This window comes from Eptatretus burgeri, chromosome 21, assembly GCF_056783735.1.
Source record: "Eptatretus burgeri isolate ZD-2024b chromosome 21, Ebu_testis_v1, whole genome shotgun sequence".
In the NCBI taxonomy this organism is placed as follows: Eukaryota; Metazoa; Chordata; class Myxini; order Myxiniformes; family Myxinidae; genus Eptatretus; species Eptatretus burgeri.
The window spans coordinates 1,363,979-1,385,856 of NC_140981.1; the positions used below are offsets into that span (position 1 = coordinate 1,363,979).

At 48.0% G+C, this 21,878-nt stretch overlaps 1 protein-coding gene across 1 annotated transcript in view; it reads left to right on the plus strand.

Annotated features, from left to right (window-relative positions):
• LOC147008133 (uncharacterized) overlaps positions 1–21,878 on the plus strand; it is a 40,393-nt gene that overhangs the window by 12,286 nt on the left and 6,229 nt on the right. The window contains exons 3-5 of the mRNA XM_085865639.1: positions 4,861–5,127; positions 7,881–8,039; positions 8,129–8,269. Of these exons, the coding sequence (XP_085721765.1) occupies positions 4,861–5,127; positions 7,881–8,039; positions 8,129–8,269 (567 nt within the window). The remainder of the gene's footprint in view (positions 1–4,860; positions 5,128–7,880; positions 8,040–8,128; positions 8,270–21,878) is intronic.

The window sequence follows — 21,878 nt, forward strand, 5'->3', positions numbered from 1 at the left end:
GTCAAATATAAACATAAAATCACACAATTGGTGTCAAATTAAAGCTTATACATTTGCGTATTAAAATATATTTTGTTTATACTAATTAGGCAGTTTGTATCTGAATTAAATTTGACTTTAAGACTAATTCCCACAAAAATGCAAGAATTTCCATTTTCTTTCCTTGTAATTACCACACATGTCAGTTTTTTTCGTCAAAAAAACATTACTTAAGTGTTGCCAGACACAAGCCAGGATGGCAAAAAAAATATTTAAAATTTTGAATTTTTTTAAAGTGGGCTAATTAGCATAAAATACAAAGCACAATGAATCGTTCGAAAATCATGCGAAATCAGATTAATCAATAGAATTAATTACCTGGGCCTGATATAATACATCACTGTGACTTATGATGTCTGTTCGTGTTTCAGGGGAATATAACTATTTTCTGTTTGAGTAAAAGTAGTGGAAATAATTTTAAATGCATTGATGTGCAAATGAGGATCCGCCATTCTGGAAATTCTCATTTTCGTAAATATCTCAACTTCTGGTGCATGGAAATTTGTAAATGAGGAATCTACACATATGTTTGGAGGGTCAAGGAATTATGTGAACATATTTCCTTTGTTGTCAGAGATGTAGAATAATGTTTGGATAGCTTAATTACATGCAAAAATCATAGAACAATGAATTTCATATACATCTTTATTCCCTATGAACAAAATGCACGGAGCGATGTGTCCTCCATTTTTGAGTTTCACGTAAGCATCATGACTACATATTTTGATAAGATTGGGCCTTGAAGTTAAATCAAATATTTTAAAATGCAGTGGTATGTAAATAAGGTGAGTGGATGTCATGATAGCACAATGTATCTTTCCCAAAAGCTGAAAATAGTAACCATCCTGAAGGCACAAAAGTTAAACTGATGTGTAATTAGTTGCGGCTGAAGGAGAGCATACACAGCAAAAATGTATTCATATGGTCCATCTGAGTGCAGTTATTGAAGATCTCACACGTTGAATGCATTCGGATAAAAAAAACATTAATCTAATAATATTTACTCTATCCCCTTTCTTCCAGAGTTACCAGATGTTTGAAAGCCTACTAGCCACACACCAGATCTGACAAATGGTTTATCTTCACATTGTTTGCCTGCATGTGCACTCTCCTATAAAGTAGATCGATGCAATGGCAAAAACTATGAGTAGATGATCTGCAACCTGTTGGAGTCTTCGCAAACTTCGTAGCACACATCTGAGTTTGACAGTCTCGACCAGTTGATAATCACGCTGTTTCGATTAACTATCAGTCATATATAGAAGAAGTGTCCTTCGTTGGCAGATTCTGAGCCTGATGTTTGCTTGCTATGTCCTTCATTGGCCATCATACTATTCAATGTCCGAGTCCACACAATCTTCACATTCGCATGGCTCGTCATCATTCTCATCATCACTGTCTTCTTCCAGTGCCTCCTGCAGGGAACCAATCGACTTCTTGGGGAGAATATCGCCTGATATCCACAGTGGCTCCATAACACCATCTGTGTATGTCCAGCCATGTTCCTGCATGTCATCTGGTATATTGGGATCTGCGATATGAGAACGCTTCCAAACAGCTGCTTGATAATTATCTCTTCGGATGTGCTGCTCGAAGCACTTTCTACATGGAGGTAGTTTCCCAAGGTCAATGTTGCAGCCTGCGTCCACAGGCTTGTCCCCACACTTCTCCCTTATCATGAGCACCCTTACTTCATCCACTTCCTGAAATTGACTCTTGCCATACATGACGCAAGTGAACTGTTCCAACTTAATATTCTCTTTGGGAGGGAAGGGCCTCTTCTCCTGGCAACTCGCCTCTTGATTGGTTGGACCCATCGCTCGATTCCCTGGCCGTCTCCCATTGGACAGGCCCACGGTAGGCGTGGACAACTCCCACCCTCCTGGGTGGAGTCCCGATCAGAGGCGTTGGTTCCACCGAACCTCCTCTCCTCCGCTCACCTCCTCACCTCTGGCCACGTGCATAATGCCGATGGTGTTGAGTCGGAAACAGGGCGGGTGAGACGCCCGCTCCTTGCCGATTGGCCAAAGAGGGGCGCCATGCCGATGTTAGACTCCGCCCACGCGCACTTGCTGGCGAGCTTGCGAAGAATGCCGCGAGCAGAGTGTTGTCGTGTGAAAGTGAAGATGTAAAAAATCCTATCTATAAAATAACCCACAGGGCACGTACACTTAATTCCCATTAGACACAGAGGATGGATTCTAACTAGAAACACATACTTACCGATATAACTGATCTATCGGGACTCTGACTGTTGTGTGCAGTCAGCTTCCAAATTCGTAACATTATGTCCATTTGCGGGTTTCAGGAGATGGAACGTAAACCTATCAGGTCTTAAAATATCTGTGTGTGTGTGTGTGTGTGTGTGTGTGTGTGTGTGTGTGTGTGTGTGTGTGTGTGTGTGTGTGTGTGTGTGTGTGTGTGTGTGTGTGTGTGTGTGTGTGTGTGTGTGTGTGTGTGTGTGTGTGTGTGTGTGTGTGTGTGTGTGTGTGTGTGTGTGTGTGTGTGTGTGTGTGTGTGTGTGTGTGTGTGTGTGTGTGTGTGTGTGTGATATAATATGTTGCATTTAATATATGTGTGAACACAGCATGTGCAATGTGACGCATCAGTGTATATAACAAGTGCAATCTGTCACATGTAACATGTGTGTATAACCTGTACAATGTCATCCATACCATGTGTTTACATAACAAGTGCAATATGTCAGGTATAACATGTGTAACTGGCAAAGGTACCCGGCCGGTGTGGCTGGGCAAAGTCGGATCCCTCCGCCCACCCATTCCCCTCCCTAATCCCACCCCAGCCCCTCCCTTCTGACTCGCACCTCACCCCCTCCTCCTCCTCCTCCTCCTCCCCCCACCACACGCCCTTTCTCCAGACACCTACCCCACGCCTTCCCCTGCCTCCTCCCACTCCACACCCACCCCTCCCTCTGGACTCCCACCCAACCCTTTTCCCTCTTATTCCCTCCCACCCTACTCCCCTTCCACTCCCTCGGGTACTCTGCTCGTGTTTATAAAAACTCGACCCACCCACGTCTGGGTGGGTTGAGTTTGTGAACAACTTGCTGAAAAATGTACAGTCTGTGTTTTTTCAGAAGACGACAGATGTTTGTTTGTGTGGTGTGCGCTTAAAATATTCGAGATAGTCAAAAGGGTATGTTCTGATTGCAGTTTGCGTCAAAGGGGTCGAAAGAATCGAAACTTTCAAGCATGTAAAAAGGGTCTAAAATGGTCCAAGTGGTCTAAAGCTCCAAATGCTCAAGGTCCAAGCTGTCTAATCTGTCTGAAGGGTATAAGGGGTATTAAGAGTAAAAAGGTTCTTAAAGGGTTTCAGTGTCTTTGGGGGTTTCAGGATCTTACAGGTCTTAAAGGGTTTTTGGGGTCCTCAAGGGTCTTTGAGGTGTTGAAGCGTCTTCGAGGTGATAAAGGGTCATACAGGTCTTGCGTCGAAAAAGACTGATGTGGGGAATGAAAATATTGTTGTGGATTTCCGCCCGTTCGGCGTGCGGACGACCGCCTTAGCCCAATTGCGGCCGCACGTGCCCACCGAACGCGTAATCTACTCGTAGCTTCCGGATCAACGCTGAAACCCAGCTACGGGTGTTTTTAACACACCATAAACCAGCCAATCCCTCTGTCCACGCGCTATAGGGTCGATCGCCGAATTGTCGATGTACCTAATTATTCGCGCAGACAGAGATACCGGGAGTTTCTACCTCGACGGGGCCTGCACGAAAACGAGCCGCTTAAGCAGCTCGTTCTGTATGCGAATGCCGAGCGGTTTTAATTCGCCAGATCCCGTCGGACCAGATTATTTTATCCGCTTTGTAATCAGCCAGCTAATATCCTGAACGTTCCATGGCAGTCAATGGAGAAGGGACGCAACGAGCAGATGACATTCAACAATGGGGAACATTTATTTGAACACAGGCATGCAAGCAATGAATGAATGGGGATAGGGGACAGGACACGAGCAAAAACCTACAGCCGAGTTCTATTGTGAAATGTAAAGCAAATACAACACAGGCACTTAACAGTTTCCTACTTGTTAGACGGGCCCACGGACACTCGTACGCACACACTCCCAAGAAATGGTGGCTGATGTCTTTAATAAGGACTTCAGCTCGGAGGGACAGATGAGCTGAAACCCAGAACCTATTTCGAACCTCTCCACGTCGTGTGGTCTTCAAGCTGTTCGGACCCGGGCTCCAGCGAGAGCGAGCTGGATCCAATCGCCGTGAGCCGCGATCCTTCCCGAACTCCAGCGAGCTCCAGGTGGAGCCGTCTCCCACCGAACACCTAGAATTGGAGGTCGTAACCTTCGGACAACTCCGAAGGTCACGGGTCACTTAAGGACCGTGCTCGCCAATTCTCTGACGACGTGGGGTAGGGTTAATAGCCAAATTTCAACATACCTAAGTACCCACGTCGTCAAATTACCGGGGAAGTTACACCCTCAACGGACTTTGTCAAACCGGGTCGCTCTCGCGACCTCGGTCCGGTGTAACCGAGCGGAATCACCAAAGTCCGTCGGTCCAAACGACAACTTACAGCCCAATCGGCAAATTGGTTCTCAAGCACGAACCGTGCTGGGTCAATAATAGAAAGCACAACAACGAGCTGGTACATTGAACAATTTGGGGGTTTATTTATAATGGGGCAGGGGAGCACGAAAAGAGTAGAGTTAAACCGACTATCAAGAAGGAATGCAAGTAATGTACAAGGCACTTAAACAATTGTTACTTATAGACTGGGCCCACAGACACACACGCACACACCCAAAGGAAATGGTGGCCACGGCCTTTATTTGGCCCTTCAGCTTGGGAGGGAATGCGAGCTGAGGGAAAGAGTCTGCATTTGCACCTGTCTGCCTCGTGCGGTCTGCTCGAGTTGACTCGGCGGGACTCAAACCCACCGCCTCAACTCAGCACCAAGCACCAGGGACGAGGGATGGAGCGGCTGACGCCAGCCAGCACGAAGGCGGACGAGGCGAGAGACGACGAGGCGAGAGACGACGAGGCGAGAGACGATGAGGCGACAGGCGATCAAGGCCGAAAAAGCTTCCAGACGGATCAGACGACACCAGGCGAGGCAGACCCAGACAGAATCATCGCCCCGACCGTTATTCGTTCCTCTCATGAGGTGGGAGGGATTTCTTCCCTGGCCACTCGCCTCCTGATTGGACAGTTGCATCGCGCGATTCGCTGGCCGTCCCTCATTGGACAGACCCACGGTAAGCGGGGCAACTCCCAACCTTCTGGGTGAAGTCCCCATCTGAGGCGATTGTAGCTTCGCCGACCTCCTCACCTAAGACCACGTGCGTAATGGCGACCGGGTTGAGTGAGGGACGGGGCGGGTGAGACGCCCGCTGCTTACCGATTGGCTAAAGAGGGAGTGGGCCCCGCCCACGGTTGCGTTTGTCACGCATGAGGGAGGGCGATGGTGGAAGAAGCGAAGGTGTATGTTGTTGTGGTTGATGTATAAATTCTTACTATAAAATAACTCGCAGCTCACATACATTTAATCACCCATTAAACATAGGGATGGGGCCCAAACTATAAACACATACTTGTCGAAATAACTGATCAATGGGGACTCTGGCTGTTGTGTGCGATGGCTTCCAGATTCGTAACAATATACAGTATATATATACATATATATATATATATATATATATATATATATTGTTACGGAAATGGCCCTTATTTGACAACTAAATATAGGATTAGCTCAGATCCCCCGTTAAATGCATGTATAGTTAGGTTGTTTGGTAAAATGGATGTTATATGTGTGTCGGGAGATGTAAGAGGCTGTATTGTTGTTGTGCGGTGGTGGTGGCAAGAGAGCTCCCTCTTCTTCTTCCCCATCCCGGACGAGGCCCCGACTAGTCAGCTGAGAGGGTGTGGCCAAAAAGAGGAAGTGACGCGAAGGGGGGGGAGTTTTGTTGTTTTTTTCGCCAAGAGAAGGCGTCCTCGTGTGTCAAAGGAGCGAACGAGAGAGAAACTCAGGAGAAAACAAAGAGTAGTGTTTGGAGAACAGTCGCTCTCGAGGCGTGCTGGTGTTGTCTGAAGCGAGCGAACGTAAGAGAGGCTGCCTGCACGTCGAGTCTGCCTTTTGGGGCAGTGGGAGAGGCGGCCTGCAGGTCAAGTTGGCGATCGACTCTTATGGGGAGGTGATCGACAGGTTCGGCCTGCGTCGGGCCGTGGAGCCTCCTTCCTTACTCACCTCACGGCTCGACACGTTGTCAATCCGCCTGCAGAGCTCGGCACCTCGACTTGGGCCTTGTCTGGAGAACAGGGCAGGCCTGGATTTGTGTGCTGGACCTTGGGAGAGATCGGCTGAGGCCCATCGTCCACCTTATGCGGGGTCAGAGTGCGCGGAGACCGCGTGCTGTGCGAAGGGGGCAAGAGTACGACGCCGCCATCTTGCCACGCGGCGCGTTCGAACTGGAGTTCGAATCCGTGGACATCCGCTTGTTACGAGCGATATTCGTGCTTTTTGACACTGTGCTCTCGTCCATGAGACATCACCAAGTACTCTGTCTTGTCTTGCATGCTGTCTGTCTGTCTGTCCTTGTCTACACGTTGTTTAAGGCATATTTCGGTAGCGACCCCTCGAAACCTGTAGTCCGTGGTTCCCTAGTCAAGAACAGGTTGAGGATTGTTAATAAAAACATTGTCATGAATTTTGCTTGTGTTGTGATCCCCGATGTTCCCCAATAAATCTGGTTAATTAGTATGAAGTTGCCGCTATGGATCAATTTGTGTCGCGTCGAGGAACGATCCGTTCGATTGGCATATAAAACCAAAATGGTTCCAGACTGGCAGAAAACGCTCGGCATCTGACACAACCAGTCAGTAACCAGGGGTTCTATTTCCACAACTGGTAAGGTACAGGGATTACGTTGGTATCGCGATTGAAGGCGCGTGACCCGAGGCCTGTGCTGAGCCAGCCGGCGTTATAAACCCTGGAGACGGCGTTGGTGAGGGTGGCGCCAAGTCGGGCGAGAATCCCGCCACCCCGGATCCGCAACAATATATATATATATATATATATATATATATATATATATATATATATATATATATATATATATATATATACACTTTTTAATGTTCGTCAATAAACCCTGACAGAAAATGCGTGAGAGAAAATGAAGGCCTCAAGCCTTATTAAACTTGAATTAAATAAAACGTGATATTTTCACACATGTACACGTCAAACCAAAGGGAAAACATGTTGTTAATCGTCTCCTCGACCAAACATGCATTAAAATGTCGACGAAATCAAAGGAACATCCTTCCACAAAACCACGATGACGGAGGAAGCAGACGAACTCCAAACCGTCAGTTCAAAATGGCGGTGGACGCACTCTTCTTCTCGCTATTCTTCTTCTTATTCATCGTTTTCATCAGCATCATCTTCTTCTTCTTCATTAAATCATTAAATTTCCTGTAAAACGGCATCGATTTCAAATTTCATCAAATTAATGTGTGTTCGATTGATTTAGACACAAAGAACGAATTAATTGTAACTCCCCCCCCCCCAAATGTATCAAATATATTTATTTCGAGCTGTGACGCCCTTTGGAAGGTCACGTGATTGATGGCGAAACTGCCGCCGAGAAAGCGTGACTCATCAAGAGCTCTTGATCACGTGATTGGTGGCGAATCTGCCGCCGAGAAAGCGTGACTCATCAAGAGCTCTTGATCACGTGACTCTACGAGGTTTCCTCTTCCTCATGAAGCGGTTCCCGCTAATCGCGGAACGTCGCGGACGCTTCGCACGGCGAACCTTCCTTCAACACGACGTGCTTTTCAGTGACGGACGGTGCGCCATGACCCGAGGAGTCTTCGGTGAAGATCACAGGGCGAACATCCTGGGATTCACGAGCGGATTCGATGGAGGAAACGTCCTCGGTCCGGGAGGTCGTACCTGAGACCGCGGGGTCCGTGGTCGGTTCGCCCAAGGGTCGGGAGTCCGGACTCGTCGAGTTTGGTAATTAATTGTTAAAATGGGAATCCGATCCGTGTTATACCTCATGACGTCATCATTCGATTCCTCTACTCTCGTTTACGCCGACTCAGGTGAACGTTTGTTCTCTTCGTGGGACCCCTGCACCGGCACACAATGGCCTCATCATTTCGAGGTCGACGGTGGGATCTTCCACCTGCCCGGGGAACTTCTGGCTGATGAGACGAGTGACTCACCTCCACCTGCGGGTGAAGGTACGCTCATTGATTGAACCGACACCCGAACCCTGTGAAGCACCAGGACGAGAGTTTGTAGTTTGTCCGGTATTTATCATGGAACAGGAAGTTAAAACCTCATGATGTTTCCTTTCCTTCCGAAACCACTGCTCGGTCGCCTTTTTGACCCCGACCGTTAGCACGCTGCCCCCCAATGGAGCAGACGCCGCAGGACACCAGGTTGGCATCCCCGGTACAGCCCGGCATCATGGCCATGATGACACAGCTTACACCAGGTTGGCATCCCCGGTACAGCCCGACATCATGGCCATGCTGACACAGCTTACACCAGGTTGGCATCCCCAGTACAGCCCGACATCATGGCCATGATGACACAGCTTACACCAGGTTGGCATCCCCGGTACAGCCCGGCATCATGGCCATGATGACACAGCTTACACCAGGTTGGCATCCCCAGTACAGCCCGACATCATGGCCATGCTGACACAGCTTACACCAGGTTGGCATCCCCAGTACAGCCCGACATCATGGCCATGATGACACAGCTTACACCAGGTTGGCATCCCCGGTACAGCGCGGCATCATGGCCATGATGACACAGCTTACACCAGGTTGGCATCCCCGGTACAGCCCGACATCATGGCCATGCTGACACAGCTTACACCAGGTTGGCATCCCCAGTACAGCCCGACATCATGGCCATGATGACACAGCTTACACCAGGTTGGCATCCCCAGTACAGCCCGACATCATGGCCATGCTGACACAGCTTACACCAGGTTGGTATCCCCGGTACAGCCCGGCATCATGGCCATGATGACACAGCTTACACCAGGTTGGCATCCCCGGTACAGCCCGACATCATGGCCATGATGACACAGCTTACACCAGGTTGGCATCCCCGGTACAGCCCGACATCATGGCCATGATGACACAGCTTACACCAGGTTGGCATCCCCGGTACAGCCCGACATCATGGCCATGATGACACAGCTTACACCAGGTTGGCATCCCCGGTACAGCCCGGCATCATGGCCATGATGACACAGCTTACACCAGGTTGGCATCCCCGGTACAGCCCGACATCATGGCCATGATGACACAGCTTACACCAGGTTGGCATCCCCGGTACAGCCCGACATCATGGCCATGATGACACAGCTTACACCAGGTTGGCATCCCCGGTACAGCCCGACATCATGGCCATGATGACACAGCTTACACCAGGTTGGCATCCCCGGTACAGCGCGGCATCATGGCCATGCTGACACAGCTTACACCAGGTTGGTATCCCCGGTACAGCCCGGCATCATGGCCATGATGACACAGCTTACACCAGGTTGGCATCCCCGGTACAGCCCGACATCATGGCCATGATGACACAGCTTACACCAGGTTGGCATCCCCGGTACAGCCCGACATCATGGCCATGATGACACAGCTTACACCAGGTTGGTATCCCCGGTACAGCCCGACATCATGGCCATGCTGACACAGCTTACGGCTGACGTGAAGAGCAGGATGGGACTCGAACTTGGCGGGAAATTTGACGCATGTCTTGGGAATCTGCGACAAATTATGGAGTATGGCACGTGTGCGCAGTGTGAAAAGGTAGTCGGTCAGGTGAGGGGTAAAACAGAAAGGATTGCTTGGGAGTGAGGGGGGAGGGGATAAGAAGGGAGCGGGTAACTAAAAGACTACGTGAGACAGCCACGGGAGATAGATTCATATAAAAGTGAGTCGGAGCGGGGAGACAGAGCCACTGAATGTAAGGAGTGAAGTGGGACCACGGGAGATAGATTCATATAAAAGTGAGTCGGAGTGGGGAGACAGAGCCACTGAATGTAAGGAGTGAAGTGGGACAATGGGAGATAGATTCATATAAAAGTGAGTCGGAGTGGGGAGACAGAGCCACTGAATGTAAGGAGTGCAATGGGACCACGGGAGATAGATTAATATAAAAGTGAGTCGGAGCGGGGAGACAGAGCCACTGAATGTAAGGAGTGAAGTGGGACCACGGGAGATAGATTCATATAAAAGTGAGTCGGAGCGGGGAGACAGAGCCACTGAATGTAAGGAGTGAATTGGGACCACGGGAGATAGATTCATATAAAAGTGAGTCGGAGCGGGGAGACAGAGCCACTGAATGTAAGGAGTGAAGTGGGACCACGGGAGATAGATTCATATAAAAGTGAGTCGGAGCGGGGAGACACAGCCACTGAATGTAAGGAGTGAATTGGGACCACGGGAGATAGATTCATATAAAAGTGAGTCGGAGCGGGGAGACAGAGCCACTGAATGTAAGGAGTGAAGTGGGACCACGGGAGATAGATTCATATAAAAGTGAGTCGGAGCGGGGAGACAGAGCCACTGAATGTAAGGAGTGAATTGGGACCACGGGAGATAGATTCATATAAAAATGAGTCGGAGCGGGGAGACAGAGCCACTGAATGTAAGGAGTGAAGTGGGACCACGGGAGATAGATTCATATAAAAGTGAGTCGGAGCGGGGAGACAAAGCCACTGAATGTAAGGAGTGAAGTGGGACCACGGGAGATAGATTCATATAAAAGTGAGTCGGAGCGGGGAGACAAAGCCACTGAATGTAAGGAGTGAAGTGGGACCACGGGAGATAGATTCATATAAAAGTGAGTCGGAGCGGGGAGACAGAGCCACTGAATGTAAGGAGTGAAGTGGGACCACGGGAGATAGATTCATATAAAAGTGAGTCGGAGCGGGGAGACAGAGCCACTGAATGTAAGGAGTGAATTGGGACCACGGGAGATAGATTCATATAAAAATGAGTCGGAGCGGGGAGACAGAGCCACTGAATGTAAGGAGTGAAGTGGGACCACGGGAGATAGATTCATATAAAAGTGAGTCGGAGCGGGGAGACAAAGCCACTGAATGTAAGGAGTGAAGTGGGACCACGGGAGATAGATTCATATAAAAGTGAGTCGGAGCGGGGAGACAGAGCCACTGAATGTAAGGAGTGAAGTGGGACCACGGGAGATAGATTCATATAAAAGTGAGTCGGAGCGGGGAGACAGAGCCACTGAATGTAAGGAGTGCATTGGGACCACGGGAGATAGATTCATATAAAAGTGAGTCGGAGCGGGGAGTCAGAGCCACTGAATGTAAGGAGTGAAGTGGGACCACGGGAGATAGATTCATATAAAAGTGAATCGGAGCGGGGAGTCAGAGCCACTGAATGTAAGGAGTGAAGTGGGACCACAGGAGATAGATTCATATAAAAGTGAGTCGGAGCGGGAGACAGAGCCACTGAATGTAAGGAGTGAATTGGGACCACGGGAGATAGATTCATATAAAAATGAGTCGGAGCGGGGAGACAGAGCCACTGAATGTAAGGAGTGAAGTGGGACCACGGGAGATAGATTCATATAAAAGTGAGTCGGAGCGGGGAGACAAAGCCACTGAATGTAAGGAGTGAAGTGGGACCACGGGAGATAGATTCATATAAAAGTGAGTCGGAGCGCGGAGACAGAGCCACTGAATGTAAGGAGTGAAGTGGGACCACGGGAGATAGATTCATATAAAAGTGAGTCGGAGCGGGGAGACAGAGCCACTGAATGTAAGGAGTGAATTGGGACCACGGGAGATAGATTCATATAAAAATGAGTCGGAGCGGGGAGACAGAGCCACTGAATGTAAGGAGTGAAGTGGGACCACGGGAGATAGATTCATATAAAAGTGAGTGGGAGCGGGGAGTCAAAGCCACTGAATGTAAGGAGTGAAGTGGGACCACGGGAGATAGATTCATATAAAAGTGAGTCGGAGCGGGGAGACAGAGCCACTGAATGTAAGGAGTGAAGTGGGACCACGGGAGATAGATTCATATAAAAGTGAGTGGGAGCGGGGAGTCAAAGCCACTGAATGTAAGGAGTGAAGTGGGACCACGGGAGATAGATTCATATAAAAGTGAGTGGGAGCGGGGAGTCAAAGCCACTGAATGTAAGGAGTGAAGTGGGACCACGGGAGATAGATTCATATAAAAGTGAGTCGGAGCGGGGAGACAGAGCCACTGAATGTAAGGAGTGAAGTGGGACCACGGGAGATAGATTCATATAAAAGTGAGTCGGAGCGGGGAGACAAAGCCACTGAATGTAAGGAGTGAAGTGGGACCACGGGAGATAGATTCATATAAAAGTGAGTCGGAGCGGGGAGACAGAGCCACTGAATGTAAGGAGTGAAGTGGGACAATGGGAGATAGATTCATATAAAAGTGAGTGGGAGCGGGGAGTCAAAGCCACTGAATGTAAGGAGTGAAGTGGGACCACGGGAGATAGATTCATATAAAAGTGAGTCGGAGCGGGGAGACAGAGCCACTGAATGTAAGGAGTGAAGTGGGACAATGGGAGATAGATTCATATAAAAGTGAGTGGGAGCGGGGAGTCAAAGCCACTGAATGTAAGGAGTGAAGTGGGACCACGGGAGATAGATTAATATAAAAGTGAGTCGGAGCGGGGAGACAGAGCCACTGAATGTAAGGAGTGAAGTGGGACCACGGGAGATAGATTCATATAAAAGTGAGTCGGAGCGGGGAGACAGAGCCACTGAATGTAAGGAGTGAAGTGGGACCACGGGAGATAGATTCATATAAAAGTGAGTCGGAGCGGGGAGACAAAGCCACTGAATGTAAGGAGTGAAGTGGGACCACGGGAGATAGATTCATATAAAAGTGAGTCGGAGCGGGGAGACAGAGCCACTGAATGTAAGGAGTGAAGTGGGACCACGGGAGATAGATTCATATAAAAGTGAGTCGGAGCGGGGAGACAGAGCCACTGAATGTAAGGAGTGAATTGGGACCACGGGAGATAGATTCATATAAAAATGAGTCGGAGGGGGAGACAGAGCCACTGAATGTAAGGAGGAAGTGGGACCACGGGAGATAGATTCATATAAAAGTGAGTGGGAGCGGGGAGTCAAAGCCACTGAATGTAAGGAGTGAGGTGGGACCACGGGAGATAGATTCATATAAAAATGAGTCGGAGCGGGGAGACAGAGCCACTGAATGTAAGGAGTGAAGTGGGACCACGGGAGATAGATTCATATAAAAGTGAGTGGGAGCGGGGAGTCAAAGCCACTGAATGTAAGGAGTGAAGTGGGACCACGGGAGATAGATTCATATAAAAGTGAGTGGGAGCGGGGAGTCAAAGCCACTGAATGTAAGGAGTGAAGTGGGACCACGGGAGATAGATTCATATAAAAGTGAGTCGGAGCGGGGAGACAGAGCCACTGAATGTAAGGAGTGAAGTGGGACCACGGGAGATAGATTCATATAAAAGTGAGTCGGAGCGGGGAGACAGAGCCACTGAATGTAAGGAGTGAACTGGGACCACGGGAGATAGATTCATACAAAAGTGAGTCGGAGCGGGGAGACAAAGCCACTGAATGTAAGGAGTGAAGTGGGACCACGGGAGATAGATTCATATAAAAGTGAGTCGGAGCGGGGAGACAGAGCCACTGAATGTAAGGAGTGAAGTGGGACCACGGGAGATAGATTCATATAAAAGTGAGTCGGAGCGGGGAGACAGAGCCACTGAATGTAAGGAGTGAATTGGGACCACGGGAGATAGATTCATATAAAAATGAGTCGGAGCGGGGAGACAGAGCCACTGAATGTAAGGAGTGAAGTGGGACCACGGGAGATAGATTCATATAAAAGTGAGTGGGAGCGGGGAGTCAAAGCCACTGAATGTAAGAAGTGAAGTGGGACCACGGGAGATAGATTCATATAAAAGTGAGTCGGAGCGGGGAGACAGAGCCACTGAATGTAAGGAGTGAAGTGGGACCACGGGAGATAGATTCATATAAAAGTGAGTCGGAGCGGGGAGACAAAGCCACTGAATGTAAGGAGTGAAGTGGGACCACGGGAGATAGATTCATATAAAAGTGAGTCGGAGCGGGGAGACAGAGCCACTGAATGTAAGGAGTGAAGTGGGACCACGGGAGATAGATTCATATAAAAGTGAGTCGGAGCGGGGAGACAGAGCCACTGAATGTAAAGAGTGAATTGGGACCACGGGAGATAGATTCATATAAAAATGAGTCGGAGCGGGGAGACAGAGTCACTGAATGTAAGGAGTGAAGTGGGACCACGGGAGATAGATTCATATAAAAGTGAGTGGGAGCGGGGAGTCAAAGCCACTGAATGTAAGGAGTGAAGTGGGACCACGGGAGATAGATTCATATAAAAGTGAGTCGGAGCGGGGAGACAGAGCCACTGAATGTAAGGAGTGAAGTGGGACCACGGGAGATAGATTCATATAAAAGTGAGTCGGAGCGGGGAGACAAAGCCACTGAATGTAAGGAGTGAAGTGGGACCACGGGAGATAGATTCATATAAAAGTGAGTCGGAGCGGGGAGACAGAGCCACTGAATGTAAGGAGTGAAGTGGGACCACGGGAGATAGATTCATATAAAAGTGAGTGGGAGCGGGGAGTCAAAGCCACTGAATGTAAGGAGTGAAGTGGGACCACGGGAGATAGATTCATATAAAAGTGAGTCGGAGCGGGGAGACAGAGCCACTGAATGTAAGGAGTGAAGTGGGACCATGGGAGATAGATTCATATAAAAGTGAGTCAGAGCGGGGAGTCAGAGCCACTGAATGTAAGGAATGAAGTGGGACCACGGGAGATAGATTCATATAAAAGTGAGTCGGATGGGGGAGTCAAAGCCACTGAATGTAAGGAATGAAGTGGGACCACGGGAGATAGATTCATATGAAAGTGAGTCGGAGCGGGGAGACAGAGCCACTGAATGTAAGGAGTGCAGTGGGACCACGGGAGATAGATTCATATGAAAGTGAGTCGGATGGGGGAGACAGAGCCACTGAATGTCAGGAGTGAAGTGGGACAATGGGAGAAAGAAAATAAAGACAGCAATGTGCCCTTTGTTGTGTTTTATGGGTGAAATTGACAATGCCTTCTGGTATTCACACCCCTCGACTTTTTCACATTTTGTTGTGTTACAGCCTGACTTCAAAATGGATTAAATTTAAATGTTTTGTCACTGATCAACACAAAATTCCCCCTCATGACAAAGGGAAAACATTTTTCTCAGAAATTTTTTGAAATTTTTACAAATTAATTAAAGAGGAAAATCTGAAACGTCTTTCGTCAATGCGTGTTCAACCCCCTGAGTCAATACGACGGAGAAGCGCCTTTGGCAGCGATTACAGTTTCAAGTCTTCCTGGGTATGTCTGTGTCAGCTTTGCACATCCGGATTTGGGGATTTTCTCCCATTCTTCCTTGCAGATTTGCTCAAGCTCTGTCAAGGTGGATGGGGAGCGTCGGTGAACAGTAATCTTTAATCTTCACCGCAGTCAAATGTCTTTTACACTCTGAAGCAGGTTCTCCTCAAGGATTTTCCTGATTTTGGCTTCATTCATTGTTCCCTCGATCCTTGCAAGTCCCTCAGTCCCTGCCACTGAAAAGCATCCCCATAGCATGATGCTGCCACCACCATACTTCACGGTAGGGATGGTGTTAGATGGATGATGAGCTGCGCTCAGTTTCTGCCAGATGCAGCGCTTTGCATTCAGGCCAAAGAGTTCCATTTTCATCTCATCAGACCACAGAATGTTTGCCTCATGCTCTCAGATTTCCTTTTTATGAACTCCAGACACGCTGTAATGTGGCTTTTTCTCAGGAGTGGCTTCTGTCTCGCCATTCTCCCATAAAGCCTAGATTTGTGAAGTGCTGCAGAGACTGTTGTCCTTCTGGCAGGTTCTCCCATCTCAGCCAAAGAACTCTGTAGTTCTTTCAGAGTGGTCATTGGGTTATTGGTCACCTCCCTGACCAAGGTCCTTCTTCCCGGTTGCTCAGTTTGGTTGGATGGCCAGCTCAAAGAAGACTGTGAGTAGTTCCATGTTATTTCCATTTCCGAATGATGGAGCTCATTGTGCTCTTTGGGAACTTTCAACACTCGAGAAATTGTTTTGTGCCCTCCCCCAGATCTCTGCCTCCTTACAATTCTATCTCGGAGTTCTCCGGACAGTTCCTTGGACTTCATGGTGGAGTGCTCTGACATGCACCGTCAACTTTGTACTTAAAATAGAAAGGTGTGTTTCTTTCGAAATAATGTCCAATCAATTGAATTGGCCACAGGTGGACTGCAATCAAGTTGTGGAGACATCTCAAGGATGACTGAAGGAAATTGGACGCACCTGAGTTCAATTTGGAGTGTCAGAGCAAAGGGGCTGAATACTTATAGATGCAAGACATTTCAGATTTTCACTTTTAATTAATTTGAAAGCTTTGTAACACCCTAGAATGGAGAGGAATTCAAGTTCACAGGTCAAGCTGTCTCAGAGAGAGGTTGAATTGGGGTTCTCCAAGCCATGAAGGACAATGCGTGACTGGAAGCAGGTGAGGAGAGAGTGGAGGAACGGGCAGGCTGCCTGAGCGATAAGGCCAGCGAGGAGATGCCTGCTTTGAAGTCATCTCCAAGACAACAGCAGGGAAGTAGATTTGGCGAGTGTACCGACCAGGAGATAAGAGCGACCAACAGACAGCAGGGTGAAGTTGGTTCTTTGTCGTCAGCGAATGGGGTCGCGAAAGCATCCCAGGCTCGGCATACAGTGGACTCCCGATTCCTCCTTTACTGTTTAAGTCAGTTTTAAAATTAACTTTGTCACATGAAATTCAGAGAATGTGCCTTTCTTGCACCACATTAAATTGAGCAGCTCAAGGGAAAGCCTTTCTCCCCTTTGTCTCCTCCATTCCATCTCTTACATTATTCCTCTCTCCTGATCCAAACTGTGGGTATTTTATATCTTCCACACTGTCAGTGCCTCTTACATGAAGAATTGTTTATCGTTGGCAAGACCAATGCAGCTGCTGTCAGAGTCTCTGAACTCGTTTTGTTGCCATTGCTGAGTCCGATTCGGCAGCATCGTCTCTTATCTCGTGTTGTGGTCACTGCTCTGGCCATTTCAGCCTTGCTTGGTGTTATTGTGACCCGTCCAGACTTTCAACAGGTAAAACGATTCTTTAACCAAAGTACAAAACAATTGCTTCACCCCAGTACAAATAACTTTCACCCACAGCACAATTTTAACATGTAATACTGGTCTGAAACCCGATCTGGTGAAATAACACAATTAATATGTCTGCAACAACAGGGATGAAGAATTATTCATGTAATGTGTTCGATCGGGTGATGTAAGAGACTGGGAAAAAGAGTGGGAAAACCCGGAATTAATTTCTTTATTTGACTTTAAACCTCTTTAAGCTTTTATTTAAATTGAATCATATACTTGAACACTTCAGAACACAAATCTCCTTCAAAATACTTCCAAGAACCGAGCTGTATATCGATATGTATAGCACGAGAAGGCGTGGCAGGTGAGAGGGACAGTGTCAGGGTGAAGAATATTCTGCCAATATTATGTGGGTTCGTCGGTAAACTTAAGGATTTTTAAAAACGATCTTCAAAATAATTATTTTAATGAAATTTAAAAAAAATATATATATATATATATATATATATATATATATATATATATATATATATATATATATATATATATATATATATATATATATATATATATGCAGTGGGGAGAACAAGTATTTGATACACTGCCGATTTTGTAGGTTTTCCCACTTACAAAGCACGTAGAGGTCTGTAATTTTTATCATAGGTACACTTCAACTGTGAAAGACGAAATCTAAAACAAAAATCCTGAAAATCACATTGTATGATTTTTAAATAATTAATTTGTATTTTATTGCATGAAATAAGTATTTGATCACCTTCCAACCAGTAAGAATTCCGGCTCTCAAAGACCTGTTAGTTTTGTCTTTAAGAAGCCCTCCCATTCTCCACTCATTACCTGTATTAACTGCACCTGTTTGAACTCGTTATCTGCATAAGAGACAGCTGTCCACACTCAATCAATCAGACTCCAACCTCTCCACAATGGGCAAGACCAGAGAGCTGTCTAAGGACATCAGGGACAAAATTGTAGACTTGCACAAGGCGAGGATGGGCTGCAGGACAAAAGGCAAGCAGCTTGGTGAGAAGGCAACAACTGTTGGCGCAATTATTAGAAAATGGAAGAAGTTCAAGATAACAGTCAATCTCCCTCGGTCTGGGGCTCCATGCAAGATCTCACCTCGTGGAGCCTCAATGATCATGAGAAAGGTGAGGGATCAGCCCAGAACTACATGGCAGGACCTGGTCAATGACCTGAAGAGAGCTGGGACCACAGTATCAAAGAAAACCATAAGTAACACACTACGCCATCATGGATTAAAATCCTGCAGCGCACGTAAGGTCCCTCTGCTCAAGCCAGCGCATGTCCAGGCCCATCTGAAGTTTGCCAATGACCATCTGGATGATCCAGAGGAGGAATGGGAGAAGGTCATGTGGTCTGATGAGACCAAAATGGAGCTTTTTGGTTTAAACTCCAATCGCCGTGTTTGGAGGAAGAAGAAGGATGAGTACAACCCCAAGAACACCATCCCAACCGTGAAGCATGGAGGTGGAAACATCATTCTTTGGGGATGCTTTTCTGCAAAGGGGACAGGACGACTGCACCGTATTAAGGGGAGGATGGATGGGGCCATTATCGCGAGATCTTGGCCAACAACCTCCTTCCCTCAACAAGAGCATTGAAGAATGGGCGTGGCTGGGTCTTCCAGCATGACAACGACCAGAAACACACAGCCAGGGCAACTAAGGAGTGGCTCCGTAAGAAGCATCTCAAGGTCCTGGAGTGGCCCAGCCAGTCTCCAGACCTGAACCCAATACAAAATCTTTGGAGGGAGCTGAAAGTCTGTGTTACCCAGCGACAGCCCCGAAACCTGAAGGATCTGGAGAAGATCTGTATGGAGGAGTGGGCCATAATCCCAGCTGCAGTCTGTGCAAACCTGGTTAAGAACTACAGGAAACATCTGATCTCTGTAATTGCAAACAAAGGTTTCTGTACCAAACAATAAGTTCTGTTTTTTCTGATGTGTCAAATACTTATGTCATGCAATAAAAAGCAAATTCATTATTTAAAAATCATACAATGTGATTTTCAGGATTTTTGTTTTAGATTCCGTCTTTCACAGTTGAAGTGTACCTGTGATAAAAATTACAGACCTCTACGTGCTTTGTAAGTGGGAAAACCTGCAAAATCGGCAGTGTATCAAATACTTGTTCTCCACACTGTATATATATTGTTGCGGATTCGCGCCCGCCGACGTGCTGACGGCCACGTAACTCGAATCGCGGCACGTCGCCCACCGGACGGACAATCCAGTCGTGACCCTCTCGGACTAACGCCGGGAACCAGTCACGGGTGGACCTTTCGGTCTCACCGCGATAGAGCCAATCAGCCCCCGCGTGGGATAGGGTTGCTCGCCAAATTCGACCTACCTAAGTACCCACGCGGAGGGTAGACCGGGCGATCGCACCTCGCCGCAGGTCGACTTCGGACACGGGCCACTTAAGCGACCCGTTCCGTACTATCGGGATAACCGAGCGGTGTTATCGTCGACCTCGACGGTTCGATTAATTATCGGGCGTATTCAGCCCACTACCAACCCTTTACGTGAAGCAAGATGAGGATTCAATGGAGGAAATGACGAAGCGAAGCGGGAAACAGTTCAACACAAAGCACATTTATTCGCGACGAACGGAAAGCACACATATTCAATTCCACCAAAAGCACACAGAAAAGAAAAACACAATTCAATTTACACAAAAAGCAAATGCGACAATGCAGATCTAATACCGATTACACGAGCACACGGCAACACTTATACAATTTTACTTCACAGACGGCGCCGACAACACATACCCAAAACCAAGGAAAGAATACCCTCAAGGATGAGGCGGGCCTGAGGCCGAGACCGGGTCGCGCCTACCCGTCTGGTGATGAGACGCGGAGCGGCGATGGTGCCTCAACTCCGCGGGCCTCGCGGACAGTCTCTGGTAGGGGGTGGGAAAGGGGCCCCCTTGGTCGCACTATCTCAGCGCGGGGGGAAACAGGAGGGGGTTGCTGATGCTCGGGGTATAGAGGATTCTTATTGTCCTGCGACGAGCGTCTCCACCTCGGCCAGGTCGCGCTGTCGGCCTCCCTGGGGTGCAGCTCCCTGCACGACGCGAGCACCCCCTCGTCTGCCCTCGCCTCCTCTCCACAGCTCCGTCCCCTCCGTTCTGACTCCAACGCACACGACGACCAGCTCCTTCTTGCCAACTCCACCGCCCGCGAAGTCTTGACTCTCTGTTCCCTCTCGACTCTCCTACTCTCTGGACTGACGAACACGGTCGCTTTTTATCAGCCCCGTAGCTTCGCCCTCTCATCTTTGACCCCCTCCCTTCGACCTTTCACCTCGCTCCCCATTGGCCCGAGAAAAAGTGGGCGTGAATGCTTTTTGATCCATAAATTTGAATATATCGATCGCCCTCCAACGCCCTGGGGGCGGGGCCAATTCGCCCCTCGCTCACCGATTGGACGGCAAAAAGTGGGCGTGTGTCGTTTTTGATCCGTTTTTGAAGCACAAAATCCGTGATTTTGTACACGCTGTTCGGCGCGCGCCCTGCACGAGTCCAACACCGGTACCCACAGGCGGCGCAAGAACGGGGGCGATGCGACGGTTGCGAGGTGTGACGTGAAGGTCGTGGCGGTTGTGGTGAAGCGGTGGTTGGTGGTGGTAACAATGGCGGTTGGTCCAAATTAAAGATAGTAAAAGAAAAACGGCTATCCTGAAGAGTCGCAGCACGCATAAATGACATGTATTCCCACTAGACAACGGGTTTGGGCCTAACTACACATGTACTTACCGAAATACCTCACCGAAGGGACCTGAATGGTGGTTTGCGAATTTGGTAACCACAACAATATATATATATATATTTATATATATATATATATATATATATATATATATATATATATATATATATATATATATATATATATATATATATATATATTTGAACACTGCATGGGATATCGTATTCTGTGAACGTTCTAGTTACCTCCATCACTGAAGGTGGACACAGGTTATGTTTCCACCCCTGTCCGTTTGTCTGTGAGCATGATACCTCAAAAAGTTGTGGACGAGTTATGACAAAACTAGGTGGATGAGTTCTGTAGGTGACAAGAACAAGCCGATTCGATTTTTGTTCAGGTCTGTATCCAGATCCGACCTATCAGTGGGATAGAAAAGGTAAACTGTTCAGCATGGCAGAGGTACGCGCTCCACCGAGGTATGACAGGCTTTATGGGCCGAACGACCTCCTTCTGCATCAAAGTTCCTTGTGCATCCTTGTGTGAGTCTTTCACGAACCAGCTGACCAGGCCCGACGTTCGACTGGAGGTGGCAGGGATTTGTATTTTGCTCTTGGTGCCGACACTGTACGAATACGTTGTGTTTTTATGTTTTTTTTTATCTCTGCAACCACGTGTCGAATTGAGAGGAAATTTTCACTGCAGGCGCGACTGCTCGTGAAGAATGTTTTCGTGATGATTATGACGTCATAGGTCACGTGGTCTGGCAGCCATGTTGGAAAAACTTTGGACCTCTCTTTCTCTGAAACCATGCGAAGGAAATAATTGAAACTTGGCACACGGCAATACTCGTAATGGGAAATAAGTGTGATTTAA